We start from the raw sequence: 24876 nt of genomic DNA, 5'->3' as shown, positions 1-24876 counted from the left end.
GTGTGGCAGTATTCTGGTGATTCTTCTCACTCCACCATCTTGACTCCATCCTGCTTTTGGGGCTTTCTTCACAGAGCCTTCTTTTGCTGCTTTGGGATCTATATATCTTAAGCTGGTTTCTGGTGGTTCTGGGGAGTGCTGCTGGCTTAGAGGTCTGAACGTAGGTGCTGGTTTGCTAGTGGGTTCCCTTTTCTATTGCTTATAGGTTTCCGGCTGACTTGTGAAGATGTGAGGAAGAAAAAGTCACTTACTGAAGTTTCTCATTGGATTTCTTGATTATTTTTTGGTCTGGTATAATTCCTATGTTTTTACTGGAGTGGATGTATGGGAGCTGGGCTGCCTGCCCGCCTCCATCTAGGACACCATCTGGGTCACCATTTACTCTGTATTTTGTTGGAGGAGTGATACACTGAGGGAATACTAAAGGAAAATATATTGGAGTTGCATTTGTGATGCAAGGATCCAGTCAGCCAAGACCATAGCTCTTAACTTCTTTTATTTGATTGGAAGAATGAGACAAAAGAAAACCTGTTGGAGTTTCATTTAATTTTTCTGAACTCTTATTCTAGTGCTCACTGATCAATATTTTACTCAGATGTTGAACAATGCCTCAATTGATGAGGAGTCTGTTGGGAAGAGAACATGAGATCATTAACGTCTAATGTGGTTATTCATGGTCAGTGACAAATATTGCATAATGATACTAATTATAATCAATCCAACAAACATTTATTATTCTCATCTGCATGACAGCTGAAAATGGTTGTCATGACAACAGAATACAGGTTACAAACTTTAGTTGAAGAATTCAAACTTAGTGTATCTTCCTTGTATCATGGGATTGCCTGAGCTTCCTAAGGTTCCATGTTTCACTGTATGAAAGAGAGACATATTCCTGCCCTAGTGCTTTGTCTTAGCTCTCTTTGTTTTCTGGAATATAAGTCTTTGATGAAATCAAAACAAATATCACATAGAGTGCAATGAAGTTGTGTATGGTGGGGAACAGCAGGCTACAAAATATAACCAATGGGACTTCAAACAGAAGAAATAAAAGATGTCAATGGAAAGATGTATGATGGAAAAAGAAGATGGGTGTTCCCTGGGCCTCAGTCTGTAACCAATTATGTTGCCCTCAGTCCTATAATGTCATCTACCCTGTTCCATACTCCCCAAAACCTATAGAAGAGGAGGTATCCTTTTGCTCAGGGTCTTTGACATTAACGGAGGCAAGCCACTGACCTATTTATTGGCAGGCAGCACAGCCCGGTTAACAAATGTTATCTTGCTCAGAGATTTGCCTCAGTTTATCCTTTCGTTAAAATTGCAAACACAACATATAGCAGTAGATGTGAAAATTAAAATTATAAAATACATAAAAACTAAATGTAAAGGAATAGGAAGTGGGATTAGGGATGACCAAAAAAGATTAGGAAAGCTCTCCTGTAGGAGACTTAATCAGAGACTTAAAAGAAGCTACAGGTTCTAATTGACAGAGATGAGGAGGAAGAAGGTTCCAGGCAGGAGAACAGCCTGTATAGTCATGGAGATGGGAGATAAAATGTCAAATAGGAAGAACAGCAAATAGGTCAGTTTATCTGGAACACAAAATCTAGGAGGGGAAGCAATGCGGAAAAAAAAAAGTCTGAAAAGTTAGGCTAAAGTCAGATTATGAATGGCTCTAAATTCAAACAAAAACAAATACAAATAATATTTTATCCTAGAGGCAATAAGAACCACTGAAGATTTTTGAGCAGGAGAGTAACTGTGCACAATTCATTAGCACATGGCTGCAAAGGCTGTGGCACTGAGGTTCTTTTTTAGCGACTATAAGTAGCAGATAGGGCACCTCGACATGCATCTATCTGGGGTGTAATTGCGCTCAGGAGATCAATGCCTCAGGCACAGTGTAGAAGAAAGAAGACCAGTCTTAGGAGTCAGAAAACTTGGTTTCAATCCCCAGATCTTCTCCTTGCTGTATTACCTTGGGTAAATTATAACTCCTCAGTTTTCTCATCTATAAAATGAGAACGATGATAATACTTGCATTATCTTACCTCATAGGGCTGTTGTGAAGAAATCTGTGTACATATGAAAGCACCATACAAACACGAGCTCTTACAGAAAGACAAAATCCTATAAATGGCACTAGCAAATAGACAATGCTTCTGTGTGGAAAGCATAAGGAAATGAATGGACAGATGAAAGAAAAAATATCAAGTGCTTACTAGGCGCCAAGCAATTCACTAAGGGGGGATGAGGGAAGGAGAGAAGTAAGACAGTCTCTGCTCTCAAGGAGCTCACATTCCAATTGGGGAAGACAATACAGACATAAAAGACTTGAACTGCATGATGCATGGCTGAGGTCCGGGAGTCCTTAGGGTACATCAGTGGCCAGACGACAAAGCCAAGGGACTGCAGGGCATAGAGGCAAGGCAGATGGAAAGGCCTAGGGGACCTTCGGATGCAATGGCAGGGCAGATGGCCTGGCAGTCCTCCATTTCACTGGAAGGAACACGGTTGATGACTCCCACCTCATCTAAACTGTGAGTAGGAAAGCAGCTTCGATGAGTTCTGGGACAGCAGGGCCAGAGGAGGTGGAAGGCAAGGGAGGCCTCTGATGGTAGTGGCCTCTTCTGATTTTTTTCATTCATACCTGCTTAAACAGGTAGCAAATGTTGTTCTTCAAATAAAGGAGGCGATGTACAGTCCATGCTAAAGACCCTGGTGTGTGGAGTTATGGAGTTCCTCAGCTAAGGGCTTTTCCATACTAAAAAATAGTCCGTATATTATTTTGAACATGCTACCATCTTATTAAAAGGTAGCAAGATTCCCAGATGAACTTAAACAAGACTTTTTCACTGATCTGTAGAGGATAAAGACACAATAAAAAAAAATGACTACAAAATCTAGGTCCTACTCTTGCTTGAAGCATGGTATTTTTTATTTTTTTACACACTATGTATTTAGGACTCCCAAAACAACACAAATTAGACCTGTGAGCACATTTATGACTCTCAGGCATAGCTGCCCTCCTCCCCCTTTTTTTGGACATCTCACTTTTAATGTTACAGGCTTATACCCCATTACTAAGCAGTAAAGCAAATGTATTTCTGAGATCAGTTAATACCTTTTAGAAACCAGTAGTGTCATAAAAGAAATGCTCTTTGTGATCCATTTTTCCAACATTTCTGTTATCAGTAATGGACTGCTCTTTTGGAGAGTAGCTAAAGGAGAGGAATGGACCTGAAGGACAGGTACCAAACCTTTCAATTGTGCTGGCTGGAGCAGCTCATGGATACAATCAGTCAATGTTCCTGAAAGATGTAAGACTGTAACACTATAGGATCATTATATGAATAGTTTTGAAAATATTTTATTAACTTAACCACACATAAGAGAAAACCCAATGAGAAAAAATAAACAGCCAGGTAAATCATCGAAGACATTGAAATGTACCCTGTGTCCAAACAACCATTACTTTTTATTCTCTTCCTCCCAATTTAAGCTACAGAGAAAGGCTACTCTCAATTGACTAACACTTTACCTTGGATGATGCCACACAATCATCCTCTTAAAAAAGTAGGTTAGGCTTTTCTTTCTCAGTGCTAGGCTTTTTCATTTTGCTACATTCCATTTTTGTGGCAACCTGTACCTCCCCACCCGACTCCGCAAATGAATTTGGCTTTTTAATTCACTTATGAACTCACTATCCCAGTCTCCACAGTGGCTCTTCCAAACCTTTCTTTCCCTCCTCAAACCTCCCATGGTTCCCCTCCCTGCCCCTTCAGTTGAGAAATTTTACCTCATATTGTACAGAAAAAAAAAGAAAAAACAAAAACTGAATCCATTCACCTTGAGCTCTCCCTTCTCTCTTCTTCCTCATCTTTTATTATTCAGATCCGTGCCTTCTGCCACTATCTCCTTTGCTCCTGTCTCACATGATGAAGTAGCCTTACTCTTTACTAATGCTAACTCTTCTAATTGTTCAAATGAGCTCATTCCATCTCATCGCCTCCAAGAGATTGAGCCCCCTCTGTCATCCCCTTGTTGTCACTATAAGTTACAATCTCTTCCTGTTTACTGGCTCATTCCCTACCACCTACACATATGCCCACATCTTTCCCATTCTGAAAAAAACCTCTCACTTGATCCTTCCCTCCCTGCTATCATCCCGTATGTCTTCCACCCTTTGTAGCTAAACTCCTTCAAGAGGCCATCTCCAATAGGTGCCTCTACTTTCTCTCCTTCCACTCTTCTTGACCTTGTACAGTTGGGTTTCTGACCCTATCATTCCACTAAAACTGCTCTCTCCCAAATTACTACTGATCTCTTAGTTGCCAAATTCAATGGCATTTTCTCAATCCTTAGTCTCCTTGACCTTTCTGCAGCCTTTGACTGATCACTCTCTCCTCGATACTCTCTTCTGTATAGGTTTTTCAGGACATCACTCTCTCCTTGTTCTCCTACTACTTGACTGCTCCTTCTGTCTCCTTTGCTGGATCCTCTTCAAGATCATGCCCTCTACCCTTAGGTGTTCCTTGGTGTTCTGTCCTAGGTCCCCTCCTCTTTTCCTTCTATACTATTTCCCTTGGTGAGTTCATCAGCTCCATGTATTTAACTACTATCTCTATGCTGCTGACTCTCAAATTGGCCTATCCTGCCCCAAACTAATTCTCTGCTGACCTCCAATCTCACATCTCCAACTGCTTTCAGACATCTCAGTATGTCCAATAGATGTCTTAAACTTATTATGTCCAAAATGAAACTCATTTTAATCTTTCCACTTAAGAGCTTCTTACCTCCTACCACCCTTATTAGTATGGAAGATCCCACCATTCTCCTAGTCCCTTCAGGCTTGCAAACAAAAAGCCATCCTGGATTCTTCACTATCTCTCACCACTTCACCATCCCATACAATATTTCCAAGGCTTGTAAATTTTACCTTTGCAACATCTCTTGGATACATACCGTTCTCTCTTCTGATGTTGCCACCACTCTAACACAGGTCTTCATCACCTCACACCTTGACTCCCCTGCTGGTGAATCTGCCTGCCTCAAGTCTCTCCTGGCTAAATGTGAAACAAAGCTTGTCTGCTACCTGTACTGAGCTGCTTTATCTTGGAGGCCCAGCCCTTTTGGGACCAGGATACTTGTAGGCTACACCTCCAAAAAGTGACTGCTCTATGGAAGCACTGGTGTGCCCCTCAAATAGACTTGGCTGTGGATCTCTAGGAGCACAGAGACAAAGGCCTTGGTGTCTATATCCCCACCCAATACTTGCTGTTGGGTAGGAAAATTTTTAATCAATCAATTACTAAACATCTCTTAAGTGCCTGCTATGTGTCAGGCACTGAATGAAGCACAGGGGATACATAAAGAAGCAAAAGACAGTGTTCCAAGCAAGAAGGAAAGCCAGAGAAAATGCCCAGAGCCAAGAGATGGTGTGTCTTGTTCATGGAACAGCCAGGAGGCCAGTGTGATGGGGGAGTAAGATGTAAGAGAACAGGAAAAGTAGGAGGGGGACTATGTTATGAAGGGCTTTGAATGCCAAACAGAGCAACAGCATGTGTGTGTGTGTGTGTGTGTGTGTGTGTGTGTGTGTGTGTGTGACACAACTGGACTTGTACTTTAGTGATTGAAAATACTCTGTGGGTTTTTTTAAACAAGGTGTTACCCACCTATACATCAAAATCATTCAAAATTCCTTGAAATACATAATAAGAGAAATAATCCTGTTGAGTGACTCCTTGATCATAAACACTAGGCAAGGCATGAAAAAGCAAGGTAAATGCTTGCCAAAGGTTTGTCTCTGTCAGGAAGGAGCTCCAGTGCAATGTCCAAGTTGAAGATACGACTCCCTGTGGAGGGGAAGTCCCTAATACGTTCTGTTTGCAGAGGACATTGTACTAATTGCACCAAGTCCTGGAACACTGCAGAACTTTCTAGAAGAGATCACTCAAAGGAGTTTGACTTGACCACCTATACAGGAAAAAACAAATGGATGAAGAATGTCTATTTTCCTGATTATAACATACATTTAGATGCATATCCCATAAAGCTTATCCATCAATATGAATAACTGAATTAATGAAAAATATGTATTTATTAAGCACTTGCGTATCAAGAACTGGGAATACAAATAAAAAACCAAAGATAGTGCCTGCCCTCAAAGGGCTTACATTCTAATGGGGGAGGCAACATACTTAAGGAAGTGATGATCAGGGAAGAGTATTTTAGTTGGAAAATTTATAAGGATGTTGAATGCAGACAAGAAGAGTAGACACACTTTTTCCAGTAGCAGGGAAGCAATGATTTGATTATAATTCCAGAACTAAAAAAATGATAGTTTGAGGGTGCAGAGTAGATGTCCAGAAGATGGCTGAGGAGGAAAATGAGGCATAGCTGGAGCCTTCCTACGTTTAGGAAGTCATATGAAGTCCTCACCTATCAAGTCTGGGGCTGAAATGGTTAAGTCTTTCAGGGCATGGCATCTAGTCTGGGTAGCTAGGAGGCTAATAAAAAGAGAGCTGTACATATATCTAGTTTAGTACATATGGGCAAGTTGGGTTCAAACAAGAGGAGAGTGGGATAGACTGCCTATGGGAAATTACAAAGCTCCACTGGTGACCCCAAATTTCCCATGAAAGCAAAGGTCCAACATGGAAGATAACATTTTCTAATGAATTAATGGAGTTGTGAATGGAGCAAGCTGCAGTTACACAGGTATATTGAAAATATGGTCATGAGAATAGAAGAGAAATTTCAAAGACTAGGTCTAAAAGGTGTCATCAGACTTGGACAAGAGTCAAACATGATGGCCAAGCTTGGATGGGTTGTGATTCATATCGTTCACAGATCCACATGAACATGAGTATTTTGGCTTAGGGTTAAGAACTATTCTGACTGCATTCCTCTTCAAGGTCTTCACAATGTAAATAATGTTACATTTATTTGAATAATGACTTTGTTGCCAAGAGGCAGATTACCAAAATTCACCTACTCCCCTTTACAAACTTCTTGCCTCTTAAAAAAATAAAACAAAACAAAACTCCTTTCTGACACTACTCTTTTCTTGAACAGGTGTAGATGAATGGGGGTCATCATTCATTCATTCATTCATTCAATAGACATTTAAGTTGCTGACCAGACACTGTGGTGGCACCTGGGAGCACAAAAATGAAACAGTCCTGGCACTAAGTTTATACTTCATTGAGGGAAACAATATGCGTCATATAGGGAAGTATAAAATGTGTACAAAACAAAAACAAGGCAATTTGGGGTGGAGCTTGAGCTGCTGGTGTGAGGCAGGAGGAGGTAGCACTTGGCCTGAGCTTTGAAGTAAGCCAGGGAGCCAAACAGGTGTACTGAGGAAGGAATGCCAGGAGATGGACTTTTGGGTAGAAGGACAGGAAGTAGAACAGTTTGGCTGGAGTACAGTTCATGAAAGCAAGTAATGTGAAAGAGAACCTGGAAAAGGAGGCTGTAGCCTCCTACCTATAGGAGAACCTAGAAAAAGGAAGAAACCTAGGGGGAAAAAAGGAAGTTATAACAAAGGGTTTTCAGTGCCAAGAGCAATCTGCACTTTACCCTAGAGATAACAGGGAGGCATTAGAGCTTTTTGAGGTAGGGAGTGACATGGTCATATGTATTTTTTAGGCCACTACTCTGTCAGCTCTGCAGAAGGTAGGTTAGAGAGGGAAGAGATGCCACCTCTCACAAGGAGCAAAGATCTTGGCTGATGGCATGAAGGAGTAGTAAAAACATCTGAGAATATAGAAAATAAACTAAATTTAGATATAATTAAATGCCTTCATAAAGTCAATATCTGAGAAAGCGTTATTATTTACCATGTGGGCTATGTTTACTATTATTTTATGGAGGTGGTAGAGGTGGCAAGGAGGGAATGATTTGACTTGCAGTATATTTCAAATCTTTGTAACCAGGGAACACTGGGCAAGGGTAGGGGTGGGGGAAATAATGAGGAGAAAGGAGTGAATGTAGGCAGTGGGGTTGAGGTTTACCCCAATATCAGATCAGCAGAGCTGGAATGCTACAATTCCCCCAAGTTTGGGAATCACTGCCCTGCAAGGAGGACACTAGAGTAAGGCTCCCTCTCTAATTCAGATGCTACCAGGAAGCTGGAGAAGCGGCTGCCTCAGGCTACCTCCTATGATACTCTTTGTATTGCTTGATAATAAAGGTCAGACCTACATCATTTCAGGCTGGCCATGCTGCTGCACCTATGTGAACCATTTGTTTGCATTTCTAGATTTAAATGGGAACCGTATTAGGGTTCTCTTGTCTGGCTTCAGGGTTTTGTTCCCTCCGATGTCAGAACCTCCTTCCCAGCATGAAGGCAGGACATCTCACCTAAGGACCCTAGAGTGATGAGGTGATCATGTGAGCAAGTTAACCATAAACCCTAAATAACTTGGATTTCAAGTGACATCTGTGATCTGAGTACACAGAAGTGTCATTTTTATGCTATTTCTAAAACAAAGGCTTGTGAAGCAAATTAACTGTATAAATAAGACTTAGAGGGGAATGTTTACTCTATTTAAAAGAAAAAAAAACTTTTAATATTGAACATATGTGCTAATTACAAATTATTCTTAATCCTTTATGTCCTCCATTTGAAAAAAAAACACAGCTTATTTATCACATTTGAAAAAAGAACATGTGGACATTTTTACTATTAAGAGGTACTGGATTCTATTTGGACTCTGGGCAAGACGCTGTCCATGGGAATAGTAAACAATGTAGGTGACAATATGCCAACTTGTTTTATGCCTCACTCACTCTCAAGTTGATAATTAGCCAATAGCCAAACAAATTAATCTCCATGGTTGGTGCAGTCATAGAACCTTGTATGGTTTTAACCTATGCATGGGAGATACATGGTTTGAGAGGAGTTTTTACTGCCTCCCTTTCTTCTAATAAGCCAAACGCTTTTCTGAAATCACCAAGTGGCTTAGAGGGATATCTTAAGTTCTTTGCACCTCTCACATGATTTTGCAACTCTGAAGACATGGTATGCTATAGAAATTCTTATTTGAAAGCCTGTCTGTTCCCATCTGTATTCACTGTATTATGGCACAGTGGGAAAAGAAGGGTATTTGGACTTAAAAAGACATGGGTTTGAATCCTGGCTCTGCCACTTATTACCTGAGTGACCTTAGGTATGTCATTTTATCTTTCTAGGCCTCATTATCTCATCTGCAAAATGAGGAGGAGTTGAATAGATGATGTCTAATGTCCCCTCCATCTGTAAGACTATGCTCCCACAGTGTTCCTATAAAGATTTTACAGATGAGAACGTAGGCCTATGATGTCTTCTTGATTATTTTTTGTGGGGGGGAAGGTCCAGGATGATATCTGAAATCTTTTTCATTCTTTGGAATCTTCCCCTTTTTAAGCTATTTGCAAAATGAAATCTCTGGGTTCCTATAATATTGTCCTCCTTTCTCGTGTGAACTTCTTTTATGTATATGAGGGCAGATACTCATGTTTTCCCCAGTTTCATCATTTTAAGTGCCACTGCTTTCCCACATTGGGTATTAAGGTAGTAGAGTCCAAATGTGGTGGTTTCAATACTGTCAGTCAGGCTCCTTTCAGTATCTCTCTCATGTTCTGTCTATATGAAGTATACAATGTCACTGGCCTGGATTTAGGGTTTATAGACTCCTCCCTCCCCCAAAAAAGACAACTTAGCCTGTATCTTGTTCATGTATGCTATAACCATAGGATGTTAGAGCTAGAAAATATCTTAAAGATTATCTATTCTAGCCCTTCATTAGACAGAAAAAGAAACGTAATGCGGTACAGTGTGTGACGGAGTAATGGACTTGAAGAGGGAAAGATGTAGGTTTGAATCCCTCCTCAGATGCATGTACATTCCATCAGGTTCCATTTCCTCATTGATGAAATAAGGGTGATAGCAACTATGACTTACTTCTTGTGGGTTGTTGTGAGGATCATATGAAATAATGTATATAAAGTACATTGCTGTTATTAGTGTTAATAATGATCTGAGACCCAAGGAGATTAAGTGACTTATTAGCAGGGCCAGGCCTTAAACCTAGGGCACCTGACTCCAACATGACTATTGGAAATGGTGACAGCAACTGGAAGATTTATATAGTCCTTCCAGGAACATGCCCATTTACCCCTGCCAAGTGAGCACTGCATGCTGGGGGACCTAAAGAGGTGAGACATCTTTACTCCCTAAAAGGGCAGGTAACATAGACTATCTGGTCACTTAGAAGAAAAGTATTTGGTTTAATCCACAAATGAGAGATAATCTTTAGAGTTCCAACTCTTAAAGTAAATGACACACAATTATTATCTCTCCAGCTGCTATCCTTTAATTTCTTACTTTAAATTCTCTAACAGTAATTACCTCTCTCCCCTCTCCCCCCCAGCTTATATGTCCAAACTATGATTGCAAACAATGGGAAATAGGTTCCCTGCCTGAAGTAGTAACAGCTTCATTCACTTTCATCAATCTGCACTTTTATAATTAGTCTATGCAATGGTGGGCTTTTCTTAAGTGAGAAAAACAGCATCTACACACATATTTCAGCATGGGTACATACAAGATGGATGGCTGAATGTAACCATGTTTTGTTATCAGCTCATTTGTGACTAATCATTGCCACTGTTAAGTTTCCAGAAACACACACAGATAAATTATACATTCTATATATTTTTCAACTACAGTAGCTAAAATTTTAAAGAGGTGGTAAGAATGATCATGTCACAAATTGTAAAATGAACTTAGCTAGAGCACAGATTCTTCCATAATTTCATTTAATATTGATAGCAGCTCAATTTCGATTTTGTGATGCCCCTTAATAATTCTGTATGAGTGTTTATATATTTTGATACAACTGATCAATAAGAATATACCTATATATATAATATATAAATCTGTGGATGGGAATATATACAATTTGCATATACATGTGTTCTTTCTACTTACATTTCTTCCTCATATACCACAAAACAGATATTATATTGTGTGTGTGTATGTGTGTATATATATATAGATATAGATATATATCTATATATCTATAGATATATATCTATATCTATATCTATATATATATTTATATGTATGTGAAATTCCACATAAGTCCTGAGTAATTTAAGTATTATTTAGTAAAACATTGTAAATTCTAATATTTCAACTTATAGAGAATATAACATAAACATGAACAACGTATCTTTTAAAAATATATGAGTTGCTATGCACTCGCATTATGCTTTACTGAGAAAGCAGAGAGTGCATGAAAAGTACCTTCTAAGAAATTAGAAAACAGACATTTTGACTTAACAAGGTCAAATGAATATCCTATCCGCATGTGTTTCACATATGTCCGTATCAAATGATGCAGCTTACATTACATCCAAATAGTCAAGCATGGAAGACTTGAGACATGATTTGCCTTAAAATTCTCTTGCAGAACATGAAGTTCTTTGTAAACATCAACTTCTGGGTATTATACAAAAGCTGTCAGTCCAAGAGGAAAATAAACAAACAATAAAATCAAGTAATTAAAGATGTCTTTCTTGGGAAGAAATGCTAATATGATCTAATGGAAGGGGATATGAGGATACATCTTAGCAAAGAAGGAAATGAGATATTTCCCAGGTTCTCTAAAATGGTAAGCTAGATTTGGAGAGCAAAAGCCAAAGTGAAGCAAAGTGAAGAAATGAATTGTCTGAGCAATAGGAAGGAGCTGGATTCACCTGGGGTTGAACAGTGACTGTGCCTTGCCATGGAAACCACGGGTAGAAACAAATGGTACAACATTCTATTCCCAAACACAGGCACTAAGTAGGAAAAACGTTAAAAGTTAAAGGAAAGAAGTGTTGCATATCTGTTTTCAGCTGCGAAGAGTTTGGCTGAGACTCTTGCATGAGGATTTTCTCTGTATTTCAGGAGGAGTCTTGCTAAAGGAAGGCACTGCGTTTGCGCTGGGCTCGGGCTCGGCTCTAGCCAGTTCCATGGCTGCTGTAGTCAAAGACGCCTTTTTTAAAGAATGGGGAGAACTCACAGATGGTGTGCTTCGACAGAGTCAGGCCCACTTTGTCGAGCTGTAATGGGGATGTTGCAGATTGAAGCATCACATTGAAAAAATTCCTGAGGTATTGCTGTGGAGGAAAGACATTTTAAAACATGTTCAGAGAGCATAAATCCATTGGTTGAGGTTATAGTGAAGATAAATTATGGGGAAAAAAAGGCTTTGCAAGAGCAGACAATTCCCACGAATGCTACAGAATGCCATCATCCTCGTTAAATATAGTGAAAAAAACAATGAGAAATCTCTAAGTGAAGAGGAGCTCCAAAACACTTCACCTGTGACCACCCAAGGCATAGAAGGAAGAGTATAAGACTTGTTTGGAGGGAGAGGAATTGGGCTAGACCTGGCTGGGCCACTTATCACTGGTGAGACCAGAGGCAAATCACTTACTTTACCTTCTTTAGGCCTCAATTATTTCATCTGTAAAATGGGGGCTTAGGCTACCTGATGACTAAGGTCCCTTGTACCACTCACCCTATGAATCTATAAATAATTTGTTATAGAAAATGTGGCTATTTCTTTCTTATCATGTAGCAGGTAACAGAATATGAAGTTATTGTTAGTATAGTTCCATAGATTTTTAACTTGCCTACTCTGAAGTGACATAGTGGATTGGAAAAAGCACAGAATTTTCATTAGAGGAACTGGATTCAAGAAACATTCCTTCTATTTAGTACCTGGTGACCTTAAACAAGTCACTTATACATCTCAGTTAGATATCAGATGATCTCTAAGGACCCTTCCAACTCTCAACATATGATGCAATTGGGAATTAAGACATCTGGGTGCTAATCCCAATTCTGACACTAACCACCTGTTTGACCTTGGAAGTCGTTTTTATTTAGGTCAATTCATCTGTAAAATGAATGTCTTAGATTTGGCTTCATTTAAACTGCACTCCAGCTTTTAACATGCTATGTATCAACCAATGAGCATTTATTAAGTAGCACACTTTGGAGTGGCTGCCTGGAGGGTGGGTTGGAGTGAGAAGAAACTCAAAGCATGGAGACCAAAAAGGAGGATGTTGTCATAGGCTAGGCTAGAGAGCCATAACTAAGGAGGAGGTCAAGTAAGGATAGGTAGGTAGCACAGTGTGTAGAGCGCCAGGCCTGGAGTCAAGAAGACTCCTCTTCCTGAGTTCAAATCTGGCTTCAGACACCTACACTAGCTATGTGACCCTGGGCAAGTTACTTAACTCTGTTTGCCTTAGTTTCTTCCTCTATAAAATGACCTGGAGAAGAAATGGCAAACTACTCCAGCATCTCTGCCAAGAAAATCCCAAATGGGGTCATGGAGAGTCAGACAACTGAAAAACACCAAACAACCAGCAAGCCCAGGAATTGTGTTAAGCGCTGCAGTAGATACAAATACAAAAGAACGACAGTCTCTGCCCTCCAGGAGATTTCAGTCTGATTAGAGGAGACAACAAATTTAGCAGAGTGGTAGCCAGGGAAAGGCATTTTGATGTGGGAAGTCACAGGATGGAGAGTGTGACAACAGGGAGGTGAGGGGCGATGTGTTTTTCAGTAACAGTGGTTATATTGATTTGATTACAGTTCCCAGATCAAGAGACTGGTGGGTGTGGGGGAGTCAAAGGCAGATTACAAAATGGCCTGACTAAAAGAGCATGGCATCAGACCAGCCAGATGTAATGGGGCCTTACCCGCCATGACATGTTGGTGCCTGGCTAATGATGATGACAGCACCTAATGTCTAACGTAGAGCTTTAAGGTTTGCAAAGCATTTTACAAATACTATGTCACTGCATCCTCACAACCCTGGGAGCCAGGTGCCATTATTATCTCCATTTGACAGATAAGGAAACTGAGGCAGACAACCATTAAAGACTTCCTAAGGGTCACACAGTTAGTAAATGTCTGTAGGCAAATTTGAACGCAGGTCTTCCTGACTCCAGGTCCAAAGCTCTATCCACAGCTCCACCTAGGAGTTCCAAAATTCCTCTAGGGCACTGTGTCTGTAGGTCTGGTGGGAGGGTGCAGTTAGCAAGGGAGACCATGTCTGAGGGTAGGAACAATGGGATAGAGAAACTTAAGTGGGGTGAGACTGGGGAGTCTCAGAATCACCTGAGTGACTGAGAGGGTAGTGGTGTGAGTTGATGGATTTAGGGAAACTCAGCTGTGGGCAGGAATATCACCCCAGACCTACAATATGTTACTAAAAGAAATACTCAAAGCTATTGATGATCTACTGTAACCTTATTATATAAGACATTGGTGAAAAAGCACTCCTCTGTCACTTCTCTTTTATATTGGCTATTGTGGAAACAAAACCTAAAAAAAAAAATAACCCTAATCCATCTGCTGCTGATCAGCACCTTTACAACCCTAAATGATCAGTGTCTGCTTGGGAATGCATCAAGAAAACTATGGGAAAGGAAGTACTGATGACAAGAGGACCAAAACCATAAAGCTAATATTTACATATCGTTTACAAGTTGTACAATTAGCAAAAGAAAGACACCCTGACTAACCAAAATTACTGCTATAAACCCTGTTTGTTTGTTTGAATGTTTGTTTCAGTGTTACAAGTACTGCTTCGACTTTAATAACCCAAGCATCTGGAACATTGCCCTAAGACGATGTGGATAACACCAGATGTCGACACTCTGCAAAGCTGCAAAGAAGTAGGTGTGCAAGCTGAGGCCAGCTTCTGTGTCAGGTCAGGATTTTCTATAATATGGGGAGTTGATTAAAGGCATCTTTTCCACATTTTCTGAGTCTGGGTAAATGAGATAACTAACTTTACAGCACATCTAGAAATGACCTAAGACAAATATGGATTCATGGCATAAAAATATCTGTCTAGTAACACAGGTCCCAGAATAACTGGAGCTCAGCTGCCTCTATCAGGCTCCAAGCATTAATTCTCCTTTTCTGAAAGAAGTCAGGGCAGAAAAGTAGAAACAGTCCTGAACTTAGGGTCAAAAGATCTGGGTCCTGCAAGCTTCTGTTTGAATTGTGAACTCTTTGCACTTGCACAGGGTTCCACATGCCTGTTCATTTCTCTTGTAATAAACCCAGATTTTAATGGATGTTTTGTGAAGTTGCGATTTCCTGTTGACACTCCTTACTTTGTTATGAAGATCAAATGAGGTAATATTTATAAAGTACTTTTGAAATCATAAAATGCTATATAAACTCTAGTTATTATTAATATTAAATGTAGATGGAACTGACTCTTAACCATCTTTCTAACTCATTCACATGCATATAGCCCCACTCACACATACACATTTATGTAAGCACCGTTATATGAGCAGGTACTGAGCCATGGTGCTCAACAGCTTGGCTACAATTTTTTTTAAGCTTCCCACAAGTTGCATTAATGTGCAGAAATTTTTTTTTATCACAATTATGCCTTCCAGATGAATTCCTATAGACTAGAAGGTAATTTAAAGTTGGAAACAGATGCTGTGTCAATATTTGTCATAATTAGTTCACAAAGTAGGGTCTCTTAACAGGAAGGACCCAATAAAGCCTGAAGGATAAAAAGGAAGGATTATAGGAAGATCAAAATAAAGTTCATGTAGCCAAGTATTAGGGCACCTTCCTGGCCAAAACACTAGCAGTTATCAGATTATGTACACAATAAAAGAATACAGCAAAAGGCTGCTGGGTTAATGCCCATAGCTCTATCTAGATTTAACATAGGGATATCTTGATGAAAATCCACTTACAAATTTGATTAGATCAAACCAATAAATTAGGGGATGATTATTCACTTATAAGATAAATTTTCTACTTAATAGCTGAAATAATTATTTCCTTTAAACAGCTGATTTCCTAAGTATACTGAAAATATAATATGATTAATAATTTGGTACAGTGGAAATAGCACTAGTTCTAGAGTCAGATCACCTGGATTCAAATCCCACCTCGTTGTGACCTTGGGCAAGTCACTAACCTGCTCTGGGTCACAGTTTCCTTATCTGTAAAACAAGGAGGTTGAACAACATGGCCTCTAAGACCTCTTTCCAGTTCTGGATCTGTGGTTCTATGAATATATTATAGATATTCGATAAATACACCTATTGCATAAAGTGAGGCATATGTTACGTTAATAGTTTGACTTCACAAAAATATCACTTTTTTTTAAAAAAAGGAAAATATTTAATGTTTATTTATAAAAATAAATGTTACTGACATATTCTTTCTCAATAACCTATATTTTACAATGTAAGTTTCCTCCTTTCCCTACCTAGAGATTAATCACTTACATCAAAGACTAAAAGTGGGAGGAAGAGGAAAAAAAACAGTTCAGCACAACATCCCAATCACAAGATTAGGTGTAGGTTGAGTAAAATATCAGAAACGGACAAAGAAACCATGCAGCTAAGAGAGGACACAACTTCTGCACTACATTGGCGCTCCCAAACACACCTGCCTAACTTAAATTTTCCTGGCTTAGGTTTGACCCCTTAATAACCTGACTCCTCTATGCCTTCCAAGGTAGGAATCGATGTGCTAAATCAATCATGCTGACATGCTAACAGAAGCACAGAAATTGTCTTCTTCTCTTCCCAGGAAAGAAAGAACCATGTCCCAAAGGTGCATATCAACATTGGACTTCCAGAGATGGTAGACCTTTTTTTATCTAACCAAGGGGCATTTTCAGGGATGGTAGTCTCCTACTGCAAGCCAATAAGGTTGATAATCCAGGGATGATAGGGCCTTGTAGCACTTACACCTCCAATCATGCTTTGTACATGGAACCCTACTTTGCCTGTATATAAATTTTGCTCTAATATAATGTTCTTTATGGCCTGAACTGATTCCATTCAACTTGACTCTCAACAAATATTTACTAAGCATAATGTCCTACCAAGTAACTGCAGTAGTTACTGTACATAAAAAGGCAAACATTTCCTTCCCTTAATGAGCTTCCATTTTACTGGTGGATTGCCAAAGGGGGGAGGGGGGCACAGTGCCCACTATCTCCTTCTTTCCACAGCCTGGAGTTGTCAGGAACATCTGTGTTAGAAGTTTTTGTCTGATTTTACGAATTTGTAAGACATATACAACATTCTATTCTCCCCCTCTGTGTGCCTTTGCTAGGCCCATTCCTTGCTCCCCTCTATCCCTTTGAATCCCTGGCTTCTTTTGAGGCACTGCTCAGATGCCAGCTCCTCAATGGGGTCTCTTCCACATTCCCATTCCCCCAGTTATTGGCATTCTCGCCCCATTGCAGAGAAAATACTTTGCAGTAACTTACCTGTGTAAATATTATAATGCTTCCCACCCCACAGAATCACATACCACAGTTTTGTTTTGGTATCCTTGGCACCTAGCATGATACCTTTCCCACAGCATGGTGCTTAATAAATCTTAATTAAATGAATGAGTGAACCACTGGCAAGTGATTTAACCTCTATGATCCTCTATTTCCTCATCTGTGAAATGAGTATAATAGTACCTATAATATCTATCTCCCAAAGTGGTTGTGAGGCTCAGATGAGGTTATCTATATGAAGTACTTTGCAAATTTTATGGTCACATGAAGAACAGTTATTATCACCAGGATTTAGCAAAATGCTTTGTTCTTCAAACTAAGGAAATAATGCAGGTCGGAATTGACTCTATTCACCTCTCCAACCAAGAAGTTTAATAAGTGGTCACTAGCACTGCCCTTTAGTACAGTCTGCTATTTCCACAACCTTTAAGGGTTCAACCTTGAAGGGAGTTCCATATGCAATCTATGCTTACTTAACCTCCCCAAATTTAACTTAAATTTCAGGTAATCAATATAGAAACCATTCAGAAAGCTTTGAAGGACTCCAGACTTCCTGTCTACTGATACGGCTATGCTACTTTCCATCTATTTTAATTAGCTGAATGGTAATATTGTGGCCATTTTATGCTATTAAAAAATTACTATTTTAATAGAGTTCACACCTGTAATTGTGGCCCTACTGTTCATTTCCTGTGCTATACATAAACTCAGCAATGCCATTTTAATGCTTCTCTTGCTATCTCATTGCTGTGGGAAGCACTCCATTTTTATAAAATTTAACATAAATCCATAATTTAATTTAAAGTTATTGAAGTTATTAAAATGGAAATGCTCTCTGAAAATTAAATGGGACCTTATCCTACTTTCAGTGGTGACATATTCATATAGAACACAGCTCAGTGGTATTCATTGTCCTCAGAAGCTATGAAGCATGGTAACAGCCTAAAGACAAGTATCAGTCTAATAAAGATTAGGTGTTTCATTTACCAGGCTGCTTGAAAATTCATCATTAACTGACTGACTTAAAGATAGTGAGAAAAGGCTTTCAGCATCACTATGGAAATACTTTGTGGAGTCTAGACTAGGGCTGTTTAATGCTCCCAACAACTATGGCAAAGTGATATTCCAAGGAAGCTTGTTCCTTCCAGATCCAGCTGAAGAAGACACAATGACAACATATCATGGTAGGAATAACAACAAAGATGTTCAATCAATAAACATGTATTATGGGTCTAGTATGTGCCAGAGACTGTTAAGATAATAACTAGTACATCTCATTTATCCATCTAAATACGTTATTAAATATACATATATATTACATATAACAAATAGGTTTTATGAGAGACAGACAGCATGACTTTCTGGTTAGAAAGCTGGTCCCAGACAGGAAGATATGTATTCAAATCCTGCTTCTGACACTTACTGTCCATATACTGCCCTATCCAAATTTTCTAAATGTCCTCAGAATCCCTAAGACGTCAAGTTGCAGAGCACATGCTAATTTTCATTGATAGAATACTTCAAGAGGTATTCTTGATACCACTGCAAATATGAAAATAGAGGTTTGGTAAAAAGAAAAAAAAGATGTATTTTGGTCTGGACCTGTGATTTCATCCCCAATTTCACCCCCACTGTAGAACCTTCCTCTACTAAAGCATTTTGGTAATTCCTCTGTAACTTACAGTCTTAGGCCAATAGCCACACAACTAATATGTGTAAGAGGTAAGATATGTCATAACTAGATGAGCATTATAAAGAGCACAGCAAAGGTATCAAACATGCAGTCCAGGGGATACTGCCTGCAATACTTCTGAGTCAGTGGGACCCTAGATTAAATGTAATTGGGAGATATTTAACAAAATAAATAAAAGTACAACATAAGTAATGTTCATGTGTGGTTTTCTAAGTCAATATGCCTGCAAAGGATCCTTACGCAAGATTTAGTTGCCCCCTTTTTCTACTTTGAGTTTGACACCACTTGAGTACAGGACCTAAAGTAATGAATATGGAGTTTGGGGGTTGTTGTAAGGATTAAATGAATTAAAATATGTAAATCACTTTGTAAACCACAAAGTCCTATATAAATGTTAGCTTAAAAAAAAAAAAGAAAAAGAAAGGATTTGAACACAGATCTCCTGACACTAAAGCCAGTCCTTTACCCAGTACAACATGTTGCCTCTCAATTACATATACTATATTAACAGGTAGCAAGTTTAAAGTTTTTTTTCCCTCTTAATTACCTTGTAAAGGAATACTATTATCTTATTATATTAGTAATACCTCCATTTTACAGATGAGAAAATATTCTGAGAGGTTAACTAACTTGCTTAAGCTCCAAGTCTTCTGTCCCTAACCAGAACATTCTTTCCACTATACTCTTCTTACTCATGGTGTTAGCACACCCAGTTTCCTGGTTTTAAACTCTTAGGTATATAAAGGCTTTACAAGACCTTCTCAGAATCTGCACAACCTTCACCCTCAATTTCTGCCCAGCACCTGATCTGGCCACCTCTCCCTTCTATGGAATGGAAATCTTAGGGAACTAATTGCTTAAAATGTGACATCAATAACTAATAAGAAACCTTAGGCTGAAGACATTTTAAAAACACCAAAACATCTTCTCTAAGACAACATAAAATAACTTCAGCAAAGACAAATAGTCTACTCTTCTTACAAACCTTCAGTGGCTCCCTATTGCCTTTGCAATAAAATTCAAACTCCTTAGGCTGATACTTAATTACCACCATATGCTGGTTGCAATCTATTATTTCTAGTGGTATTTCACATTACTCTCTTCCACATACTTTATTCAATAATGCTTTTTTCTTTCCTTTTAAATCATTATCACTCCAATTTAAGTACCCTTCCAAAACAAAAAGTCTTTCTTCATAACAAATTAGTCATAAAAATAAATTCACACATTGGCTGGGCCTGAAAATTTGTCTCACTCTGCACTTCTATTCCTTCACTTCTATGCTAAGAGGTAGGAAAAACACAGCTTATCATCAGGTGTCTGCAATGGTATTTGGTCTGAAATCACAGTTGTTCATTTATTTGTTTTCCTTTATGATGTTGCAGTTATTGTACAAATAACTGGTTCTGCTCACTTCACTCTGCATCAGTTCATAGAAATCGTACTATGTTTCTTTGAATCTATTGCTTTCATAATTACTTATAGTACAATAATATTCCACTATATTCACTTATCAATAATAAACATTTATTAATCACCTACTAGGTGCTAAGCACTGTGTTAAGCTACTATAATTTGTTCAACCATTCTCTACCTGATGTGAAACCACTTTGTTACTAGTTTTTTGCCATAACAAAAAGTGATGTTATAAATATCTTTGTACATATGGCCCTATTCTCTCTATCATCTTTTTGGGGTATCAAAGTAATGGGTTGAAGGGTACACACAATTTAGTGACCTTTTGTGTATTGTTAAAATTGCTTTCCAGGATGATTACTTCATTCATGAACCACTTCACCACTCTACCAACATTGTAATAGCATGTGCTTCTTTCCATAGCCAATCTGATGGCTGTAAGGCAGAACTTCGGAGTTTTTATAATCTTGTATTTCTACTATTAGTGATATGGAACACTTTTTCATGTTGTTAATAGCTTGCCTTTCTTTTAAGAACTGCCTGTTCATATGCTTTGACCACTTATTCTACTGGGAATGGCTCTTATTATAGATTTGTACCGATTTTCCCCTATATTTTTCAAACAACAGATTTCTAGACATTGAAAGTCAGAGTAAGTGGGACAGTGGATAGAGAGTTGGCCACAAAGTAAAGAAAATATGGGTTTAAGTCTGACTTCTAACATGTCAGGCAAATCCCTTAACCTCTCCTTGCTCTAGGCAATTTTCTAATACTATAAGTTGAAGAGAAGATACCAACCCGAAGTGATAGAGAGAACTCCTTATAGCAATGGCATCACAGGCTTAATCCTTATCCATCCCATGTTCAAACAGAAAAAAAATGCCACAAAGAGTTTTCCCTGTTAATTATTTCCCTTCTCAAATTCTAACTGAATGGCACATTTGTACAAGAAGAAATAATTAAATTTTATACAATAAAAAACTGTCCATTTTATCTCCTGTGGTCCCTTATCCCATCCTTTATCCCTATTTGATTTGATTCTGGTCTCAGTCATTTACTTGACCCTGGGCAAGTTACTTAAATTGTGTCTACCTCAATTTCCTCATCTGTAAATTGGGGAAAATAATAGCACCTACCTCCCGGTTTGTTGTAAAGATCAAATAAAATATGTGTAAAGGGCTTTGCAAACCTTAAAGTACTTTATAAATTCTAGCTATTGTTATTGTTGTTATATTTGTAAAGAACTTTGCATATCTTAGAGTGCCATTATTATTATTGTTATTATTACAATTTGTTTTATTCCTAGCCTTTTTAACATCCATAACATAAAAGGATATTTTTCATGTACCTACTGAATGGCTATTTTTGTTATTAATATAGTCTATAACATAAATAGCATTCCTAATATTGAACCAGTCATGTAGTCCTGGAATAAATCCAGCCTGGTCACAATGTATATTCTTTTTAAAATATGCTGTTGTAACCTATTTGCTAATATTTTATTTAGTATTTTTGTACTGATGTTCTTTGATATTAGGTCATTAGTACATATATACTAAATATGGGTATTTTTTATTGTCTATGATTTTTTTTAAAATACAATGTAGTTTCCCTGTTCATTAGAGATATTTGTTTACAGTTTTGGTTTTTTTTGTTGTTGTTCTTCTTAAGTTTGAGCATTAGCACCATAAAGCTCTTATATAAGTTTGGTAAAATCCCTTTCCCCCTATTTTTGCTAACAATCGATATAATATTGGAACTAATTATTCTTTGAATGTTTGGTTGAATTCACTTCGAAATCCATTTGGTCTGGAGTATTTTTTTTGGGGGGGGTTTATGTCTTACTGAATTTATTTTTCTGAGACTGGATTAATCAACTTCTATTTCTTTTAATCTGGTTACATTTTTATAAATACTCATTTTATTTAGTGTAACATTTTTATAGGTATATAATTAGGTCAAATAGTTTCTAATAATTTCCTTTAACTCCTTTTCATTTGTTGTTAATTTTCATTTTTGATGGTGGAAACTTGGTTTTACCAACTCTGTCTTAAAATTAGAATAGCTAACAGTTAACACATTTTATTATGAAAAGAACCCAGCTTCTACTTATTTTTAAATTCTTTTTTTTGTCTTCAATTTTATCTCTTATTTTAAGAATTTCTGTTTTTTCTTTTATTTTAGATTTTTGGAATTTTTCTAATATTCTTAGTTAAGTTGTTCTTTATTTTTCTATTGTGCCTATGATTCATTCTTTGCCACTAAATAATCTAATACCCATTTAAATTCGAATCCTTTCTTCAAAGGTACTTTATTGGTTATGAGTTTTATTGCCTTGCTTGTTAGTAAAGGTTGTATTTAATAGGTGTGCTTTTTTGGAAGTTTTTGAGGTTTTCATGTCCAAGGACTTGCTCAATTTTTGTAAAGGTGTCGTGCATTGTGAATATGTGTGTGTGTAATTTTCTATTCCCATTAAGTAACTGCCAGAGATCTAACATATGCAACTTATCTAAAATTCTATTCATGCCCTTGATTTTTTTTTCTGTTTATCTTTTTGTTAGATATTTCTAAGTCTGAAAAGGGGCATATTGGGGGTTCCCAACTATAATAGTTTCATTGAAACTGGCCTTTTCACTGGAAGTTATAGTTGGCTGTAAGTCTTTATATTTTGCTTCTTGAAATATTGCATTACAAGATTTTCTCTTTTATGAGTTAATGTGTGATTCTTTGATTATGACTACATTTCCTCCATACTTGATATCTTCCTGATTGTTTATAGAATTTTTTTCTTCAATTCAGATGCTCTTGACTTTGGCTATAATATTCTTTGGTGATTTGGGCTTGTAGTTTCTTTAAGAAGATAACTGATAGAATCATTCCACTTTCACTTTGCTCTTTGACTTTAATAGATGTAGGCAGTTTCCTTTTATGATTCCTTGAAATAAGGTATTTAGGTTTTTTGTTTTGTCATAGTTTTCAGGGAGTACAATGAGTCTTAAATGATCTCAGTCTGTATTTAGTTGCTTTTGATTACAGATTCCTTACATTTTCCTGTTTTTTTCAATCTTTTGACTTTGTTTCAATATTTCTTATCTAACAGTCATCGAGTCTGCTTGTTCCTTTTTTTTTTTTAAGGAAGTACACTATGTGGGCAAGATTTTCTACCTATTTTTCTATGTCATTTAGTCTCCTTTCAATTTCTTCTTCCTGAACTTATTTTATTTCTAATTTCTTATTTTTCTTTTTAATTTTTTCTATCTATTTGTGTAGTCCTTGTATGCAAGCTTTTTTCCCCCCTTTTTCCTCTGAGGCTCTGCTTTTTGTTGTTGTGAAGTTATTTTCTTCTGTATATAAGCCTTGGACTTCTCTTAACCCACAGTATTTCTTCATTTTTTTTTCCTTGTTTACTCATATTTTCAGCTTTGCTTCTTGGTTTGCTAATTTGTGCTTGGATCAAAGCCCTCTGGAATTTTAGATGTGTTGCATAGGCCTTGTTTGGTCTTGTCCAGGGATGGGGAACCTGTGGCCCTGAGGCCACATGTGGCCCTTTGACTGAATCCAAACTTCACAGAACAAATCCCCTTAATAAAAGGATTTGTTCTATAAAACTTGGACTCAGCCAAAATGCCACATCTAAGGACCTAGAAGGCCACATGTGGCCTCAAGGCTGCAGGTTCCCCACTCCTGGTTTTGTCCTTTCTGCGGTATTTATCCTACTGCCATTGCTAATTTAGATGGGGTGACTGGTATCAGGCTTGATAACTCAATCCTTGGCTTGCTTCTTTCTCTCTCTTTATCTGGTCACTGAAGTTCTGACCTTAGCTGTACTTTTTCTCCTGGCATGATTCCATTTGGGAGTTACATCCTCTGCTATGGTCTTGATAAGTTCCATGGGGATACTGAGCTTTGGTTTCCTTCACAGTCTACCTTGTACTAGAGCCAATGTACTGGATTGTCTCTGTCTTCCACAAAGCTCTCAGGAGAACATGGACAGATCCCTCATTATTGGTCTCTCTTCCTAGTCACCTACAAGGGCTACATCTGTCTCCACCTCTGTTCTGAAAAGGCAGAATGGGAGCTTCAAGTCACTAATAATTTGCATTGGCAAGTGACCACATGACTCAGAGTGGTTCCAACTATGGGAACTTGTGTTGGTTTCCTTGGAATGGCTTTTCTCCCTTGCTGTACTGTCTTCCACTTTTATCCATGGTCACACTGGCTTACCTGGTGAAAGCCTCCTGTCCGCCTCCATTGGTTTCTTGATATCTTTTTCATTCAGTTCTGGATTGGATAGAGGAGTTCACTTAAAGAATCTTTTCATTTTTCTTTATCATTGGCTTTTCTAGGACAGTATTCAGAAATTTGTTGGAGTTTATATAGGAGAGCTGGGTTTCTCTATGATCCTTCCCATTATTATCTTCATTGGAAATT

The 24876-nt window shown here is 38.1% G+C and overlaps 1 protein-coding gene and 1 long non-coding RNA gene across 3 annotated transcripts in view; both read right to left on the bottom strand.

Moving 5' to 3' along the window:
* Nucleotides 1-479: 479 nt before the first annotated feature.
* Nucleotides 480-11054, bottom strand: LOC144455830 (uncharacterized). Its single transcript, XR_013484626.1, has 2 exons — nt 3128-11054; nt 480-2863 (listed from the first exon to the last, which is right to left on the bottom strand). It is a non-coding gene; the product is annotated as an uncharacterized LOC144455830 (long non-coding RNA).
* Nucleotides 11055-11070: 16 nt separating this feature from the next.
* Nucleotides 11071-24876, bottom strand: part of KIF16B (kinesin family member 16B) — a 350941-nt gene continuing 337135 nt past the window's right edge. For both annotated transcript variants that reach the window (XM_020986360.2, XM_078149707.1), the window contains one exon: nt 11071-12156. In XM_020986360.2, the coding sequence (XP_020842019.1) occupies nt 11998-12156 (159 nt within the window). In that variant the 3' untranslated portion in view covers nt 11071-11997. The remainder of the gene's footprint in view (nt 12157-24876) is intronic.

Source organism: Phascolarctos cinereus, unplaced genomic scaffold (genome assembly GCF_003287225.1).
Source record: "Phascolarctos cinereus isolate Bilbo 61053 unplaced genomic scaffold, phaCin_HiC Scaffold_2;HRSCAF=192, whole genome shotgun sequence".
Lineage (NCBI taxonomy): Eukaryota > Metazoa > Chordata > Mammalia > Diprotodontia > Phascolarctidae > Phascolarctos > Phascolarctos cinereus.
The sequence above is the reverse complement of the archived record's forward strand: the minus strand, read 5'-3'. Positions and strand labels throughout refer to the sequence as shown.